The sequence below is a fragment of the Amblyraja radiata genome, chromosome 5 (genome assembly GCF_010909765.2).
Source record: "Amblyraja radiata isolate CabotCenter1 chromosome 5, sAmbRad1.1.pri, whole genome shotgun sequence".
In the NCBI taxonomy this organism is placed as follows: Eukaryota; Metazoa; Chordata; class Chondrichthyes; order Rajiformes; family Rajidae; genus Amblyraja; species Amblyraja radiata.
The window spans coordinates 51542348-51562249 of NC_045960.1; the positions used below are offsets into that span (position 1 = coordinate 51542348).

At 42.5% G+C, this 19902-nt stretch overlaps 1 protein-coding gene across 1 annotated transcript in view; it reads right to left on the bottom strand.

Annotated features, from left to right (window-relative positions):
• Nucleotides 1-19902, bottom strand: part of trdn (triadin) — a 353412-nt gene that overhangs the window by 195375 nt on the left and 138135 nt on the right. Inside the window, exons 14-18 of the mRNA XM_033022051.1 lie at nt 18607-18651; nt 9628-9684; nt 7257-7310; nt 5901-5939; nt 3708-3749 (exon numbers count right to left, since the gene is read on the bottom strand). Of these exons, the coding sequence (XP_032877942.1) occupies nt 3708-3749; nt 5901-5939; nt 7257-7310; nt 9628-9684; nt 18607-18651 (237 nt within the window). The remainder of the gene's footprint in view (nt 1-3707; nt 3750-5900; nt 5940-7256; nt 7311-9627; nt 9685-18606; nt 18652-19902) is intronic.

Sequence of the window (19902 nt, forward strand, 5' to 3'; positions counted from 1 at the left end):
CATGAAAACAATTACACTCTACAGAAATCTGAAATCTGGTAAGAAATTAAAATATAGTGTAGGAAATTTTCTTGATTATGTTTAACATTGATTGGTTTTAGATTAATTTCTAGTCAGTAAAACTTACTCAGCTCATTAACATTGACGCATGCCATATTTTGTTATTATGCTTCAGTTATGAAATACATTGCAACAGGTAATTCTGAATCTGAGGGGATATCAGATCGAAATGTTGTTACCATGTATTATGCTTTGTGAATTGTGTTTCCCAATTCATAGGATCCCCGAGTGTTTCTAAAATGAATAAATTGCTGGTTTAAGAATAGCAGTGTTATTTACTGGAACTAACTTACACTGCAATGTAACATAAGTACAGTGAATTCAATTGTGTTCTATTTTAAATGAATAGTATAATAACAACAAGCAAAATATTTTTGTTATCAAGTTCACATGGGGGTGGGAGGGTTGGTGGCATGGGATCCATCTCTTTCTACCACCCCCCCCGCCCCCCCCCACACACCCCCACACCCCCACACCCCTCTCTCTCTCCCTCTCCCTCGATAATACAATAAATTGGAGTGCTTTATTTTGGGTTACTGACACCCACCAGCCTTAACAATTTCAAGTGATTTGGGTTCAGACAATTAATTAAGTGTAAATAATGAATGGAATCAATTATTTGTTCAATAAAGACCTTTGGTTGATTATATAATTTCTAGTTTAAAATGCATGCTCTGCTGAAACACTATTTGTCACAGTAACCTTGGGCAACAAAACCTAAGATTGAACTGGTAAAATAATGTTTATAAGAAATTTAACCAGGAATAATGATACATATTATTATATGAGAAACAAATGAATAATGCCAAATGTATTCTTGATTCTGCAACTTGGAAATTGGACAAATTGGCCGAGAGAATTTTAGGGAGTCTGATAATGTCTGTGGTTCTGCTCTCTATCATAACTCTGCTGTGTGTTGGAACTGCTTTGCTCCTTTCAATATCAAAGGGAAATAAAAGACATGTGGAACGGCAGAATCCAAACAGATTCTCAGAAGTTCCGCCTCAATTTCTCCTGAAGAAGTTGAATGTCCACAGGGAGACTTGTGTTCCTACTAGGACTAACCTGAGCTTAGCAAGTTGCAAAGAAAAAAAAGCAAGTAGAATTAACAAATATTGATTATCACATGGCAGTCAATAATGGAAAGATGGCAAAGAAGACCATTTAAAACTATTGCATTGGTTTCTTCTGTAGGCAGTTTAGAAATATGGATGGAAGCCAGAGTGAGCAACAGCGGAAATTGGAGGAACAGCACCTCATATTCCGTCTGGGGTCCTTGCGTCCCTATGGCATCAACATTGAATTCTCCCAATTTGGCTAGCCCGTGCTGTCTCCTCCCCTTCCTTCACCCTCTAGCTGTCTCCTCCCACCCTCCCATCCGCCCGCCCTCGGGCTCCTCCTCCTCCTCCCTTTGTCCTTCTTTCTTTCCCCACCCCCTATCAGTCTGAAGAAGGGTTTCGGCCCGAAACGTCGCCTATTTCCTTCGCTCCATAGATGCTGCTGCACCCGCTGAGTTTCCCCAGCAATTTTGTGTACCTTTAGAAATATGGATGCTAGGTATCTGATCCTTCAGCTTTACTCAAGCCATAAGCAGTACAGCTGGTATGGTCCAATCCTTTAAATGGACTTGCTCACCTTCGTAGAGTCATAGCGAGAGTCATAAAGTAATACAGCATGGAAACACTCCCTTTGGCCCAACTTGCTCACACTGATCAACCATTCGCTAGTCCCATCTGCCTGTGTTTGTCCTATATTCTTCCAAACATTTCCTCTCCATGTACCTGTCAAGATGTATTTTCAATGTTTTTATCGTACCTGCCTCTTATACCTCATCTAGCAGCTCGTTCCATATACCCAACACCCTCTGTGTGAAAAAGACGCCCATCAGGTTCCAATTAAATCTTTCCCCTTGCACCTTAAACCTATGCCCTCTGGTTCTTGATTCCACTACCCTGGGGGGAAAAGACACTGTGCTTTCAACTTGTCTCTCTCTCCATTATTTTGTAACCTAAAAAAAATCACCCTTCAGCCTACTGCGCAACAAGGAATAAAATCCAAGGCTGCCCAACATCTTCTTATAGCTCAGGCCCTCAAGCCTTAGCAACATCCTCGTAAATCATTTCTACACTCTTTCCAGCTTAACGACATCCTTCCTGTAGCAGCGTGACCAAAACTGAATGCAATATTCCAAATAGGGCCTCACCAACTGTTATATAACATCCCAACTACTTTACAGCCCTCTTAACCACCCTATCTACCTGTGATGGAACTGTCAAGTAACTATGTACCTGCACTCATACGGTCATTAGTGATGAGAGCAGAATTAGGCCAGTCGGCCATCAAGTCTACTCCGCCATTCAATCATAGCTGATCTACTGTATCTCTCCCTCCCAACCCTATTCTCCTGCTTTCTCTCCATAACCCCTCATACCCATACTAATCAAGAATCTATCTATCTCTGCCTTTAACGTATCCATTGAATTGGCCTCCGCAGCCTTCTGTGGCAAAGAATTCCACAGATTTACCACCCTCTGACTAAATAAATTCCTCCTCATCTCCTTCCTAAAAACCGTCCTTTAAATCTGAGGCTCTGACCTCTAGTCCTAGACTTTCCCACTAGTGGAAACATCCTCTCCACATCCACTCTATCCAAGCCTTTCACTATTCTGTATGTTTCAATGAGGTCCCCTCTCATTCTTCTAAACTCCAGCGAGTACAGGCCCAGTGTCGTCAAAAGCTCATCATATGTTACCACACTCATTCCTGGGATCATTCTTGTAAACCTCCTCTGGCCACCTCCCCAGAGTCAGCACATCCTTCCTAAGATATGGTGCCTAAAATTGCTCACGATATTCCAGCGCCTTATAGAACCTCACTCCGAAATCCCTCTGCTCTAAAACACTCCACAGAGCATTGCCATTCACTGTGAAGGTTCTGTCCCTTATTGACTTACCAAAATGTTATACTTCAATTAATAGCTAAGTTTACTTGCTTTATCTTTGTCTTTATTCCTGCCTCTAATGATGTTTTCAATTAGTTGCCAATAGTTTAAAATACTTTCAATGAATTTTATTTTTGTATAACTATTTAACTCAATGACAATTCATATTCAGAGACATTTCAGGTCCCTTCTTCAATCTGATGAAGTCGCAACCCAAAACATCACATTTCCATTCCCTCCACGGTCGCGGCTTGTCCCGCTGAGTTATTCCAACACTTTGTATTTTGCTCATTTTTAATATGTGATTTAATCAATGTGATAAGCGCTAATTACTTTCTGGAATTGAATATTAATCTTTGCATAAGTGGTGCCTTATTCCATGAGCCTTTAATTGTGAAAATTGAAAAATTAAGTGCTATTTTTACTATATCTTCCTGTCTTTTATTTTCCAATCTAGTTTTTTTGTTCCCTCTCATTTTTTTTCTACACTGTGATTTGTCATTGAATTCATGATTTAACTTATATTTCTTTGTCCAGACTACACTGTTCATTTCACAATCAATGGCAGACATCAATCATTGCCAAGTTACAGCACATATTTTGTCAATAACTTTTCAATGCTCAAGAACACAGATTAATTATTTGAACCAAAATCAAAGCTCCTTTGCATATGAATCAGAAATGAAGGAATACAAGCAAAAGTTACCCATTTCTTTTGAAGGAGTAATTGGCTTTTCTTTAACTGGTTCTAAAATGGAAAGACAAAAAAAGGATATTTTAAAATATAATATCTTTGTAAAATAAAAATAAAACATAGTGACACACTAAAATAATAAAAACTCACCCTCGTTCTAATAGAACTTAGTTAGGTAACAATTATTATGGAGCAGTATATTTTGATATTTGTTTTGCAGTTCCTAAAGTTAATCTTGCAAGGTTTTATATTGTTTTTTGTGTTGTTGTATGTGGCAACTGTAGTTGTTTAAAGTGCTTTATAAATAAAGTTATTATTATTATTATTGTTACAAACGTATTATGTTTGCGTTACAGACAATAAGAAAGCATCTGAACAATAAAATTATTATTACCGATGAGCTCATTATGTCATATTATCTTTGTGTAAATACTTCCAATTTGATATTATTTAAACGGCTCCATATGTTTTGCTTTTAAATTAAGTCATATTCTAAAGTTGTGGCAACATTAAAATATTGATAACAAAGAATATTGATAGTTATTTTAATGACATACTTTCATCTAAAACGGATGTACTTTGAACTGTCCTTGAACTATTATTTAAAAATACATTTATAATAGAGCAAATATTCAATATTTGGATTGCATTGGAGCTATTTTCTGGATGCACTATTTGTTTAATCAAATGATTCAATGAGAGATTGAGCATAAAGTTGCTACTAATAAATGGTCTAATGCATAATTGCAAATTATTACCAATACTGAGGAGACGACCAAGTAAGATAGAGCAAGATTGTGACAGTGACATCAGCCACAGACAAGTGCAGGCACGTGCCGTGAGTAATTACTCAGGGTAGGCACGTCGGCTTTAAAAAAAATCTTAAACCGCGCATGCGCAGATTGTTCTCCTCTCCGTAAAAATAAAGAATAAAAATAAAGAAAGTAACAATTCAATTTGCCCAAGGCTTCCAAATCTCCTTCATTCTGAATTACTGAAAGGGTGGGGGGTGGAGGGTGATGGCAGGTGGAGAGATGGTGGGAAAAACGGGAGCACACCAGGACAAGTTGAATCAGTTGTGATCTTATTGAATGACAATTATAGTTCAAGGGACCAATTGGGGGGGAGAGTTCCTTTCACAGCGTGTGGTGAGTCTGGCCAGGGGTAAAGTTGTGGGGAGGGCAGGAGCGTTGAGAAGATGGGGGTCGGGGATCATTTCAGCAACTCACTCACTTACCGCTGCCGCGGCACTCCGGGCGCGGAGCCACAGCATTGTGGCTGGGGAGGAAAGAAGCTTGGGTGGCTGCGAGCGGCCACTGGACCTCTGCGCCTTCTACCGGCCCGCTCACCTCTGGCAGTGCTCTCCATCTAAACAGTGAAGGGACCAGCTCAAGAGCAAAGATCATAGAGCAGAGCGGGTCAGCGGGCGATGGATAATAGGACAGCGGGCAGTGGACACTCCTGTGTCAGTGCGAACAAGGGACCAATTGAGGTTACTCGCACTGACACATGGAGTAACCTCCCCCGCCTTCTGTCCTGTTATCCATCGCCCGCTGACCCACACTTGAGTTGGTTGCTCTGGCATGATCCCTGACCCCCTCCTTCTCAACGTCCTGCCCTCCTGTAACTTTACCGCTGGCCAGACTCTCCACATGCTGTGAAAAGCACTCTCCCCCCTCAGCGGCGATGTCCTTTTACAGCCGCTTCCCACTTTATAGCTGCTTGCAGTACACAGTCCACGCTGCAAAGGCAGAATTTCAGCTGCCTTCAGCTCTGCTTGAAATTGACAGCTTGAAGCAGCGTCCACGGCACGTGGGCTGCACGCACTTTCCCGTATTACATGTACTGCGCATGAAAGGCACGGAGAATCATGCCTACCTAAGAGATCGATCTGCAAGGTAGGCATGATTCTCCCATGCCTTTACTATTTATATTTAATAATTATCATTTTATAATTTTAGTCAGGATAGGCAGTGCCTACCTTGCCTACCTATCATGGACTAGTGAGACTATTAAACAGTGTGATTAGTATTAATGCCTTATTCAATAACAATAGTTTGCAGGAATTTTATGATAGCAAGGTGAAAGGAAAAAAAGCTAATTATGTAACTAAAAACCACCAGGTATCCTTGAGTGGCACATAAATTAAAAATGACAAACAAAATTTGCAGTGTCGATATCATGCGATTAACATGCAATATTTACTTGCTGCTAATTTTGCAGTTCGAGGCTTTCCTTTCTCTACTGTGAACAAAAACAGAAAGATGGAATAGAAATCACAAACGTGAATGATATTCTATTGAAGAATGATAAGAAATGTAATAGTAAAATCACTGGTGTGTATGTTATGCGCAGTTACCAAAGAGCTCACGTTGAAAAAGCATTGTGCGTGCTAGATTTCACCAGCAGGTGGTGTCTCCTACCTCTTTGCACGCATGACACACAATGGACCGAATTCTATTACTACAAGTAGAACCGTCAGTACTTATCCGTTTACAGACAAGCAAGTCCAGGACTTCTGTGCATACACAGTGAACATGGAAATCATAAACATACAGTATTTGCTAATGGTTGACAACACATTATTTGCTACATTTGACTGATGAATCCGATATCTTAGAGACCTAGAGTGATACAGTGTGGAAACAGGCCCTTTGACCTAACATGCCCACACCGGCCAACCATGTCCCAGCTACACTAGTGCCACTTGCCTGCGCTTGGTTCATATTGCTCCAAACCTGTCCTATTCATGTACCTAACTGTCTCTTAAATGATGGGATAGTCCCAGCCTCTTCTGGCAGCTTGTTCCATAGACCCACCACCATTTGTGTGAAAAAGTTACCCCTCAGTTTCCTATTAAATCTTTTCCCCTTCACCTTGAACCTATGCACTCTGTTCCTCGATTACTGTAATCTGGGTAAAAGACTCTGTGCATCTACCCGATCTATTCCTCTCATGATATTGTACACCGCTATAAGATCACCCCTCATCCTGCGGCGCTCCATGGCATAGAGACCCAGCCTACTCAACCTCTCCCTTTAGCTCACACCCTCTAGTCCTGGAAACATCCTCGTAAATCTTTTTCTGAACCCTTTCAAGCTTGACAATATCTTTCCTAGAACATGGTGCCCATATCAAACGATCTTTTTCAGTTATTCTAAGAAATCATACAGCCACAGTCAACTGCACCCACCACTGTTTCTGCGGTGCTGTTATTGTGGGACAACGCTAATTCCAAGCCATGGGATTCACTTAATATCAACCCAGCTGCAGCGTGGGCATTTATGACAGGTGACATAAATTAGCCTCAATTCGCCAACACAGTTGCTGGTTATCCCAAGTTTCAGAGTGCAATTGATTGTATGCATGATGTAGCCCTTACAGAGAAAAATACTTTTTAGCTTTCTAAACAGGAAGGTTTTCATTCCCTGATTGTAAGAACTCCATGTGACAAAATGCAAGAGAGCCTCATGTTAACACCCAAAATTAAATGTCATCATCCTTTATAATTGTGACTTATCTGGCCTTCTCAAGTATAAATGTTAATTTTCTTTGTGTTACCTGGTTTTGGTGTTTGTGATGGAGAAGCTTTTAACTTGGAAACCTTTTCTGGTTCTAGAGAAATGAAGCAAAACACACTTTTTAATTTATTATCAATAATTGAAGCTGCAATAATTAAACGTAATTGGAAATTTGGACACAATCTCAAATAAACAACATCCTTTTTTCCCAAAGTTACGAAGTAGCCATCACTTACTTCAGTTTCTCTGTTGAATTGCATCTCCAGTAGATCAATTTCCCCAATCACCACTTCACACCTACTTAGAGCAAGACTCCAGTCTGAAAAGACTGGACCCTTTCCCACCCACCCCTCTCCAATCACCAGTTCACACCCAATTACCCATCCCCTCCGTGCTGCAAAACATCACTTCTCCATCATCAACAATAAAAATAGAGGAGATGGAGTGGATATTCAGAAGACAGAAAAGCCGGAAATCTCCCGGACTGGACAATGTTTCCCCCTCTACTCTCAAGCTCTGTGCCAAACAACTGGCACCGGTCTACACAGACATTTTCAACCAGTCCCTGCAAACCTGTACTGTCCCTGCCTGCTTCAAAGTATACACTATTGTCCCTGTACCCAAAAAGGCAAGGATTACTGGTCTACAGACTACAGGCATGTTGCACTGACCTCTGTAGTCCTGAAGACCCTTGAAAGGCTTGTGCTGGCCAAGTTGAAAAATATCACAAACCCCCTGCTGGACACTCTGCAGTTTGCATATCGGGCCAATAGATCTGTGGATGACGCAGTCAACCTGGGCCTACACTTCATCCTCCAGCACCTAGACCACCAGGAGACCTATGCGAGGATTTTGTTTGTTGATTTTAGCTCTGCATTCAACACCATTGTGCCAGAGCTACTACACTCCAAACTTTCCGAGTTGACTGTGCCTGAACCCCTCTGTTGGTGGATCACCAGCTTCCTGACAGACAGGAAGCAGCATGTGAGGCTGGGAAAGCACATCTCAGATCCGCAAACCCTCAGCATAGGAGCACCGCAAGGCTGCGTACTCTCCCCTCTCTTCTACTCTCTCTACACCAATGACTGTACCTCCACTGACTCCTCTGTCAAGCTTCTCAAGTTTGCGGGTGACACAACCCTGATTGGACTGATCCAGGATGGGGAAGAATCTGCCTACAGACAGGAAGTGACACAGCTGCGGCCTGGAGCTCCATGCTCTTAAGCCAGTGGATTTGATAGTAGACTTTAGGAGAGCTCCCCCTCCCCTCACCCCACTCACCATCAACAACACCACAGTTACATCTGTGGAATCTTTTAAGTTCCTGGGAACCATAATCTCCAAGGACCTTAAGTGGGGGGCCACCATCGATTCCACAGTCAAAAAGGCACAACAGAGGTTGTACTTCCTGTGGCAGCTGAGGAAGCACAATCTGCCACAGGCAATGATGGTCCAATTCTATACGGCCATCGTAGAGTCTGTCCTCACCTTCTCCATCATGGTCTGATTTGGCTCAGCCACCAAGCACGACATCCGAAGGCTGCAGCGAATCGTCCGATCAGCTGAGAAGGTTATTGGCTGCAACCTTCCCTCCATTGACGAACTGTACACTGCAAGAGCCACGAAGCGAGCGGGTAAGATCATCTCTGACCCCTCTCACCCTGGCCACAAACTCTTTGAATCACTTCCCTCTGGAAAGCGACTCCGGACTGTCAAAGCTGCCACAGCCAGGCATAAAAACAGCTTTTTTCCACGATTAGTAGCGCTACTCAATAACCAAAAATCTGTAACCTGCTTTTGCTCTGGTATTTTACTTAATTCACATGTTTAATCAATAATGTTTTATTATTAATGTTTTATGTGTCATTCCTAAATGTCACTGTATGTCGTTGTTACTTGTGAGCGGAGCACCAAGGCAAATTCCTTGTATGTGAATACTTGGCCAATAAACTCATTCATTCATTATTTATTCATTCATTCATTATTTATTCATTCATTCATTCATTCATTCATTCAGCGCTGTGGGACACATAGTGTAACTATTGTGGGTCACAGGGTTACTGTGGGACAAGGTTATTTTCAAAACATGGGATACACTTAATATCAACCCAGCTGCAGTATGGGCATTTATGTCAGGTGACAATTAGATTTAAAGGAGAGCAAGATAATACCACCTTAAGGGTCTCAATTAGCCGAAGTTTCAGAGTGCAATTGATGGCATGCATGACTTACAGAGAAAAACACTTTTTAGCTTTCTAAACAGAAAGATTTTTCATTCCCTGATTGTAAGAACTCCATGTGACAAAATGCAGGAGAGCCTCATGTTAACACCCAAAATTAAACGTCATCATCCTTTAAAATTGTGACTTATCTGGCCTTCTCAAAATAAATGTCAATTTTATTTGTGTTACCTGGTTTTGGTGTTTGTGATGAAGAAGCTTCTTTTAAATTGGAAACCTTTTCTGGTTCTAGAGAAAGGAAGTAAAACACACTTTTTAATTTATTATCAACAACTGGAGCTACAATAATTTGATGCAATTGTAAAGTTGAGCACAATCGCAAATAAACAATCTCCTTTTTCCAACGTTACCAAGGAGCCATCACTTACTTCAGATTCTCTGTTGAACTGCATCTCCAGTAGATCAATCTGCAGTGTTGTTGTAACAATTAGTTGAGGCTTACTGCTAAAGATTAATACATTCCAGGTGCTTTACGGATACACGTAAGAATGTCATTCTTCTGGTTAGAATGCATATTGACAGACTTGCTTCAAATTCCTCAGACTGAGCCTCCACAGCCTTCTGAGGCAGAGAATTCCAAAGATTTACTACTATCTGGAGGAAGAGATTTCTTGCCGTATCCTCCCGAATTGGCTGAGCCCTTATGACTCTAGTTCTAGACGCATCCACCAGTGGAGATATTGTTCCAGCATTTACCCTGCCAAAGCCTGTCAGAATGTTTCATTTCCAAATGAGATCATCTCTTTTTGTTCAAAACTAAAAATAAAATTGTCTGCTTTTTCATTCCTCGTACAACAAACACAACATCCTAGGACTCGGCGATCGGTTTGCTGAACACCTCCGCTCAGTCTGCCAAAACCTACCTGATCTCCCAGTTGCTCAGAGTTTTAACTCCCCCTCTCATTCCCAATCAGACTTTTCTGTCCTGGGCCTCCTCCATTGTCAGAGTGAGGCCCAGCGCAAATTGGAGGAACAGCACCTCATATTTTGCTTTGGTAGCTTACACCCCAGCAGTATGAACATTGACTTCTCTAACTTCAAATAGCCCTTGCTTTCCCTCTCTCTCCATCCCCTCCCCCTTCCCCGAGTGATGAAAAAGGACAATCAGGTATTTCTGAAACACCAACATCCCTCAATTTCTTGCCTTTCATTAAATATTCAGCATTTTATTATTTTTATCAAAGTGATGACCTCTTATTTTTCCTTTTCTTTCTTTTACTATATCATTGCCCATTCTTATAACTCTGGTGTCCCCTTGAATTCTCTCTACCTACAGCATATCTGTAGGTAGAGGTTATAGCCTCTCTGAGCCAACATTACAGCACTGTTCAATCAACAAATTTGGAAGGATTATACTCAATATCCTAATCCAAATCATTGGTGTCATTTACGAACAATTCCCTGCAGAATGCACTCCCTTATTTAATCGTGGAGTCACTAAATAATGGAGTCACGAATCCACAGAAAGAATTCCAGAATCAATGGAATTCTGAAAGATAATAACAAGAGCATCCCTTGCTGGCTAAGCCATCTCCATAGGGATCATGTCAATGCACATTGGTAAAGTGAACACAAGGCAGCACTGCAACTGGTTCACTGGTATTTCCAGGACCTGTCATTGTGTTGATTGCTTGAATTTATATTAGTTCCAAAAGTGACATTTTTCTGACACTGTGCCCCCTATCTCGTCTATCTAGCAGGATGAATTTCACAGAGCAGATCAACTAAATGTTTAATTTTTGTTTAGTTTTGTTTAGAGATACACCATTGAAACTGACCCTTCAGCCCAGCAAATCCTGCCATCAATCGACACTTCACACTGGTTCTACATTATCCCACTTTCGCATCCACTGCCTCCATATTATAAAATTGTTCCAAATAAATGAATTTTAATAGATTCTACAATTAAAGTTTTATGTCTGAAAATAAAATTAATAGTACAACCTGATTTTTCATATTACTAACATGCGTAAACTACGGTAATGAAATGCCGATTAGCTCTTCATTTATTGGCGGTGGAGCTTAGATAACATGTCCAGCTGCAAGGACACCTGTGAGATGGCTCTCTGATGGGAATATGCAATTAAAGTTCCCATCAAGATTTAAATTACATTTTCTTAATCCTTGAGCAAGCATGCTAGCATAATGGAAAAAAAATATGCATCCATCTCCTAACTTTCTAGTAGCTATAAATTCAATAATCATTAGACACAATTTATGTTGATGTGAAAAGAACCAAAGGCAACACCAGCCAATTAAGTTTTAAGTTTTAGAGATACAACATGGAAACAGGCCCTTTGGCCCACTGAGTCCTTGCTAACCATCAATTACCTATTCGCACTAGTTCTATGTTATCCAACTTTCTCAAGTAAGTAAGTAAGTAAGTAAGTAAGTAAGTAATTCACATACAAGGAATTTGCCTTGGTGCTCCGCCCACAAGTAACAACATGACATACAGTGACAGTTACGAATGGCTCAGAAAACACTAAACATTAATAATAATAAAACATTAATGACAAAACACCATTGATCAAGCATGTGAACCAACAAAATACCAGATCAAAGGGAGGCTACAGATTTTTGGCTGTTGAGTAGGATAAACTCGTGGATAAAAACGGTTTTTATGTCTGGCTGTGGCAGCTTTGACAGTCTGGAGTCGCCTTCCAGAGGGAGGTGATTCAAAGAGTTTGTGGCCAGGTTCAGAGATGATCTTGCCCACTTGCTTCCTGGCCCTTGCAGTGTACAGTTCATCAATGGAGGGAAGGTTGCAGCCAATAACCTTCTCTGCTGATCGGACGATTCGCTGCTGCCTCCAGGCGTCGTGCTTGGTGGCTGAGCCAAACCAGACCATGATGGAGAAGGTGAGAACACACTCTACGATGGCCGTGTAGAATTGGACCATCATTGCCTGTGGCAGATTGTGCTTCCTCAGCTGCCGTAGGAAGTACATCCTCTGTTGTGCCTTTTTGACTGTGGAGTCGATGGTGGCCCCCCACTTAAGGTCCTTGGAGATGATGGTTCCCAGGAACTTAAAATACTCCACAGATGTGACTGTGGTGTTGTTGATGGTGAGTGAGGTGAGGGGAGGGGAAGCTCTCCTAAAGTCTACAATCAATTCCACTGTCTTAAGAGCATTGAGCTCTAGGTTGTTGCGACGGCACCAGGACGCCAGCTGTGACACTTCCTGTCACTCCCTACATAGAGGGGGCGACTTTTTTAGAGGCCAATTAACCTACAAGCCTGCATATCTTTGGGATGAGGGAAGAAACCGAAGCGCCAGGAGGAAACTCATGCGGTCATGGGGAGAACGTGAAAAAATGTTTTATGGACAACACCGAAGGTCAGGATTGAACCTGCGTGTCTGGCACTGTGAAGCAGCAGTCAACCAGCTTCACCGCTGTGCCATACCTTAGAATACACAGCCTGTGAGTTACCTGGTAGAATCTTAGGTCCTTCCACTGCTGGACATTGAGGGGCAGAGTCCAGAGGGAAGACAACTCAAACAAGGGAAGGACTATCACTTCAAAGGGCATGAATGCCGTGGGTGTTTTGTTTAAAGAAAGTTATTAACATTACTGTATATGACACTATTGATTGTATAAAGAAAGCATGAAACGTTTTTGCACTGTTTTTATTTTGTATATATTTTTTTATTCTGAATAAAGTTTGTTTTTGAAGTAGAAGTTACAAGCGGAGCTACAGAAGAAAAATGGACAAGGACTTGAAGAGAAAATGTATATAAACTCATGGAACATAAAACTGAAGATGTTGATACAAGGAACTGCAGATGCTAGTTTACAAAAAATGACACAAAGTGCTGGAGTAAGGCACAGGTCTCGAAACATGGATAGGTGACATTTTGGTTCAGAACCCTTCTGCAGACTAAACATAAACTGAACTAAATTTATAGTGAAGATAGACACAAAAAGCTGAAGCAATTAACGGGACAGGCAGCATCTCTGGAGAGAAGGAATGGGTGACGTTTCGGGTTGAGACCCTTCTTCAGTCAGCGGCTTAGATTTATTTTATTTTATTTATTTAACCTTTATTTAACCAGGCGAAGTCTCATTGAGATTAAAAATCTCTTTTACAAGAGAGTCCTGGCCAAGACAGGCAGCAGCACAGTTCCACAGTTACAGACAATAATTTAAAAAAAACAACAGAGAACATATAAATAGAGTCACAGTCAGAACATCATCAAACAAAGCATGTACAGTCAGAAGAGCCCGCTTCAACATCATTAAGAAGGGATTTAAATCTGTTTATAGAAACCAGCTCCTTAAGTTTCAGTTCATTCTGCAGCTGGTTCCATGCGAAGGGAGCAGCATAACTAAATGCCCTTTTCCCCAGTTCAGTACGGACTTTAGGTACAGTTAGTAAGAACAAGTCCTCAGAGCGGAGCTGATAAGTTCCTGTGCTTTTTCGAATTACATACTTCTGCAGGTATGAAGGAAGAACACCGAGGATAGTCTTATAAATAAGGATATGCCAATGATGGAGTCTGCGGGTGGACAGGGCAAACCATCCAACTTGAGCATACAAAGTGCAGTGGTGCGTGAGGGTTTTAAAATTAGTAACAAATCTCAGTGCTCCGTGGTAGACCGTGTCCAAAGACTGTAGGCATTTTGAAGATGCATTCATATATAAAACATCACCATAGTCCAACACAGACATAAACGTTGCAGCAACAAGTCTTTTTTTGGCTTCAAAAGAGAGATGGTACAGGTTGTTGTTCTCAATGGCTTCCTTTGATGGTGTATCATTCTAAATATTTTGTTATTCTTTAATAAAGAGCCTTCAGTTCAATAAAAACACAAAATGTGTCCTACTAACTCTTTACTGTTGTAGTTCCCATACTAAGTAATAGTTGAGGTATAATAACTGGATGATAATAAAGAACCCTTCAGCTGTTACTCTCCAGAAAACCTCAATGCACAAGTGAGCAATTATTGAATACTTAAGAACTTCAGAACAAAAGGAGCAGGAGTCGGATATGCAACACCTCTACTCAACTATTCAATGAGATCATGGCCAATCTTTTACTTCAGTGCTACTTTCCTGTTCTGTTCCTACATACCTTAATTCCAATAATATCTGAACAGTGACTGAACTTCCACAATACACTATGGTCGTGAATTGTGAAGATTCTTCTCATCTCTGTCCTGAATGGCCCATGTCTGATAGAAACATAGAAACATGGAAAATAGGTGCAGGAGTAGGCCATTCGACCCTTCGAGCCTGCACCGCCATTCAATATGATCATGGCTGATCATCCAACTCAGTATCCTGTACCTGCTTTCTCTCCATACCCCCGATCCCTTTAGCCACAAGGGCCACATCTAACTCCCTCTTAAATATAGCCAATGGACTGGCCTCAACTACATTCTGTGGCAGAGAATTCCAGAGATTCACCACTCTCTGTGTAAAAAATGTTTTTCTCATCTCAGTCCTAAAAGATTTCCCCTTAATCCTTAAACTGTGACCCCTTGTTCTGGACTTCCCCAACATCGGGAACAATCTTCCTGCATCTAGCCTGTCCAAACCCTTAAGAATTTTGCAAGTTTCTATAAGATCCCCCCTCAATCTTCTAAATTCTAGCAAGTACAAGCCGAGTCTATCCAGTCTTTCTTCATATGAAAGTCCTGACATCCCAGGAATCAGTCTGGTGAACCTTCTGTACTCCCTCTATGGCAAGAATGTCCTTCCTCAGATTAGGAGACCAAAACTGTATGCAATACTCCAGGTGTGGTCTCACCAAGATCCTGAACAACTGCAGTAGAACCTCCCTGCTCCTATACTCAAATCCTTTTGCTATGAATGCTAACATACCATTCGCTTTCTTCACTGCCTGCTGCACCTGCATGCCTACTTTCAATGACTGGTGTACCATGACACCCAGGTCTCGTTGCATCTCCCCTTTTCCTAATCGGCCACCATTCAGATAATAGTCTACTTTCCTGTTTTTGCCACCAAAGTGGATAACCTCACATTTATCCACATTATACTGCATCTGCCATGCATTTGCCCACTCACCCAGCCTATCCAAGTCATCTTGCAGCCTCCTAGCATCCTCCTCACAGCTAACACTGCCCCCCAGCTTCGTGTCATCCGCAAACTTGGAGATGTTGCATTTAATTCCCTCGTCCAAATCATTAATCTATATTACTAAAAGTTTGTTCTTGACCGGTTTTGGCCATCTGTGCTGCGATTTCCGAGAAAACGCTGCAACCTACGGCCGTCATTTTTGGCCACCTTGCTCAGAGCCCCCCTCCGCCCTATGTGTGCCGAGGATTTATCCCGTTGATGAAAAATGACAGAGATATTAATGATTTTACAACATTCCCCATTCTCTCTGCTGCCCCTGCTGGCGGCAGGCGGGAGGGACTATAAAACCAGGAAGTGGTGTGCCTCAATCAGTGTCTGCAAGCTGAAGGAAGGCAGAGGGTCATGTTTCTCTGAGCTGTGAATAACACTGAACACATGTCTACTCAAATGTAAGTGTCCTTAGTGGTTCTAAAACGCTTGCAGAATGTCATAATTGGTTCTAAAATGTTTGCAAAAAGTGTTTATTGGTTCTAAAATGTTTGCAAAAAGTGTCTCTTTTGGTTCTACAATGCTTGCAGAATGTGTCTTTTTTGGTTCTAAAATGTTTTTTAGGTTCTCCCCCCTTTCCTCTCCCCTCCCCCCCATCCTCTCCCCCCCCCCCTCCCCCCCCCCTCTCCTCTCCCCCCCTTCTCCTCTCCCCCCCTCTCCTCTCCTCCCCTCTCCTCCTCCCCTTCTCCTCTCCCCCCTCTCCTCTCCCTCTCCGCCCTCTACACTCACTCCCCCCCTCTCTTCTCCCGCTCCCCCCCTCTCATCTCCCTCTCCTCCCCATCTCTCCTCTCCCCCTCCTCTCCTCTCCCCCTCCCCTCTCCCCCCTTCTCCTCTCCCCCCCTTCTCCTCTCCCCCCCTCTCCTCTCCCCCTCTCCCCCTCCTCCTCTCCTCTCCTCTCCCTCCCCCCCTTCTCCTCTCCCCCCCCTTCTCCTCTCCCCCCCTTCTCCTCTCCCCCCCTTCTCCTCCCCCCCCTTCTCCTCTCCCCCACCCCCCCTTCTCCTCTCTCCCTCACCCCCTTCTCCTCTCCCCACCCCCCTTCTCCTCTCCCCTCCCCCCTTTCTCCTCTCCCCCACCCCCCCTTCTCCTCTCCCCCTCCCCTTCTCCTCCCCCCTTCTCCTCTCCCCCACTCCCTCTTCTCCTCTCCCCCTCCCCTTCTCCTTAACCCACTCCCCCTTCTCCTCGCCCCGCTCCCCCTTCTCCTCTCTCCTCCTTCACCTCTCCCCGCACCCCCTTCTCCTCTCCCCCCTCCCCTCCTCCCCTCTCCTCCCCTCCCCTCCTCTCTCCCCTCTCCTCTCCGCTCTCCTCCCCTCTCCTCTCCTCCCCCACCCCCCCTCCCTCCCCTAAACCCCCTCCCCTCCACCCCCCTACCCTCTTTCCCCCCCCTCCCCCCCCCCTCCCCCTCCCTTCTCCCCCCCTCTTCTGCCCCCTCTCCCCTCAGCACCCCCTCTCTCTCCCCCTCTCTCTCACCCTCTCTCTCTCCTCCCCTCCTTTCCCCCCTCACCCACCCTCCCTCTTCTCCTCCTCTCCACCCCCTTTCCCTCTTGCCCCTCTCTCTGTGTCTCTGTCTCTGTGTCTCTCTCTGTCTCTGCCCCTTCTCTCTCTGCCCTCACTCTCTACCCCCCCACCCCCCCCCCCTCTCTAGGTGTGACTGCAAGTTGGGGGCTATGCGTCAGTAGATAGGGTGTTTATGTGGTAAAAGGAGCAAATTAATAATATTAATATAATATCAAGGGGGGTAATTAATGTGAGTGCGGGGGGGGGGGGATAGTTAGTGTGTGTGACGCTGCATGCCGCCTCCCCCCCCCCACAACCGCACGTTGGGGGAACAGACCCAACGGGTCTGCACTTGGTCTAGTATATATTGTAAATAGCTGGGGTCCCAGCACTGAACCTTGCGGTACCCCACTAGTCACTGCCTGCCATTCTGAAAATGACCCGTTAACTCCTACTCTTTGCTTCCTGTCTGCCAGCCAGTTCTCTATCCACTTCAATACTGAACCCCCAATACCGTGTGCTTTAAGTTTGTATACTAATCTCTTATGTGGGACCTTGTCGAAAGCCTTCTGAAAGTCCAGATAAAGTCCACATCCACTGGTTCTCCCTTATCCACTCTACTAGTTACATCCTCGAAAAATTCTATAAGATTCGTCAGACATGATTTACCTTTCATAAATCCATGCTGACTTTGTCCAATGATTTCACCACTTTCCAAATGTGCTGCTATACCATCTTTAATAACTGACTCTAGCAGTTTCCCCACTACCGATGTTAGACTAACTGGTCTGTAATTCCCCGTTTTCTCTCTCCCTCCCTTTTTTTAAAAGTGGGGTTACATTAGCTACCCTCCAATCCTCAGGAACTACTGCAGAAGACCAGAAGAAGTTTGTGACCATCACTCCCTGATAGACAAGCTGGAGAAAATATCTTCTCTGCATGTCTTTAAGCCCTTTAAGAATACAGTTTTCAATACAGTATATTCTTTCAGAGACTATTATAAATAGATATGATATACTCCAGTCAGCTAATTCTATGCACCCCAGAGGGAACTAATTCTCAAACTGTGTATTTATTTTCTCAGAAATTATATTCTCTGCATATCACTTCCCTGATTGATGGGGATCATTTTTACCTCATGTCAACATTTTGCTCGAAGTCATTTATAAATAGGAAAATAATTTCTGTGAAGAATTCAAATTATGTAAATTGCAAACGAAAATGAAGAAATATTAGAGAAGAGTACAAACATCATTTGATTTTGGTGCTAAGCATGATCGTTGATCATAAATCTTTGCAAGTCATGCTTTTTATGTCCATTTGACACATTACATTTAAAAGAGAGGTTAATTATCTCTTGTTTTGGTCCACTTAGTTCAAAATTAAAAAAATACATCTGAGTATCTAAACCTTAAGGCATTCATGACATCAGGACACAAGCATTAATCACTGTCAAAAAAAACCTTTTGAGTTTTTTAATTAAAATTCTATCAACATGGACTTCAGGTAAAGAAAATAATTTCAAATCAAAATTAATTTTAGTTATTGAGATGGACTACTTACTTTCAATCTCTTCATGCTTGATCACAGTAACAATGTCCTTCTCCTCTGTAAGAAGAAAGTGATAATATGCCCATAAAGTAAATGCATTCAGCAATGATTAGAATATTAGAAAAAAAAATACAATGATTTGTGCTGTATCTTGAATGTGTGGCAATTCTGTGCATATTTATTTCAAAGGTTTCAAAGATTTCAAAGGTATTTTATTGTCACATATGTCAATTAAGGTCCAGTGATATGTGAATTGCCATACAACCATACGCAAAGAAAAAACAACAAGACACACAAATACATAAAATTTAACATAAACATCCATCACAGCAGTTTCCCCACATGTCTCACTGTGATGGAAGGCAAAAAGTCAAAACTTCTTCCTCTTTATTTTTCGAAGCCCCGCTTTGGGGCGATCGAAACTCCTGCGTCGGGGTGGTCGAAACTCCCGCAGCTTGGAGTTCCCGATGTCGGTCCCTGACCAGAGATCATGGGCTCCGTGATGTTAAAGTCCGCAAGCACCCACGGTTAGAGCTCTCAAAAGTCGGTCTCCAACAAAGACCGCCAATTCCTCGATGTTAGGCCGCAGTGCGGACAGAGATAAGATACGGGGGAAAAATCGCATCTCCATCGACGCTCAAGCCCCCCCCCCCCCCCCCCCCCCCCCCCCCCCCCCCCCCCACACATGCCACATAAAACAAAACACTGAAAACATACATTTAACACATACTACTTAAACACAAAGAAGGAAAGGACAGACAGACTGTTGGCGAGGCAACCATTGCTGGCTCCACCGGATGGTTCTGCACCCTCTACAGCATATGTATTTCCACATATCAATCTAGTCATACTGAGACAGTTATGTTCACCATATCGAAGTATGCAAAGGCCACTAGGTAGCTCAGGAAATGAGCAAAATCAACACAACACCAGGAAATTAACAAGAAAGCAATAATGGATGTTAATACATTTTAAATCCCAGCATTACATTAAGAAAATAGATATAAATAACATTAACACTCAGAAAATCAGAGCAACCAACATTTTTAGAAACTATGGAGAATAATTCTGAATATTTTGTGTGGTTATTGTAGCACAAAGAAGAAAATTGGCTCTTATTGCATTCCTCAGTTGAAATTATACAACATCATTTAATTCCATTAACCATCACCTTCATTATTGCAAATAAAATCATCCCTGAGTTGTTATGTCAACAGGTTGCAAACTCATAAAGGCTTTTAATACAATTTACAATTATAGTTACTTTCAAGAAGCTATTCAAATAGCATATAAAATTATCAAATTAAA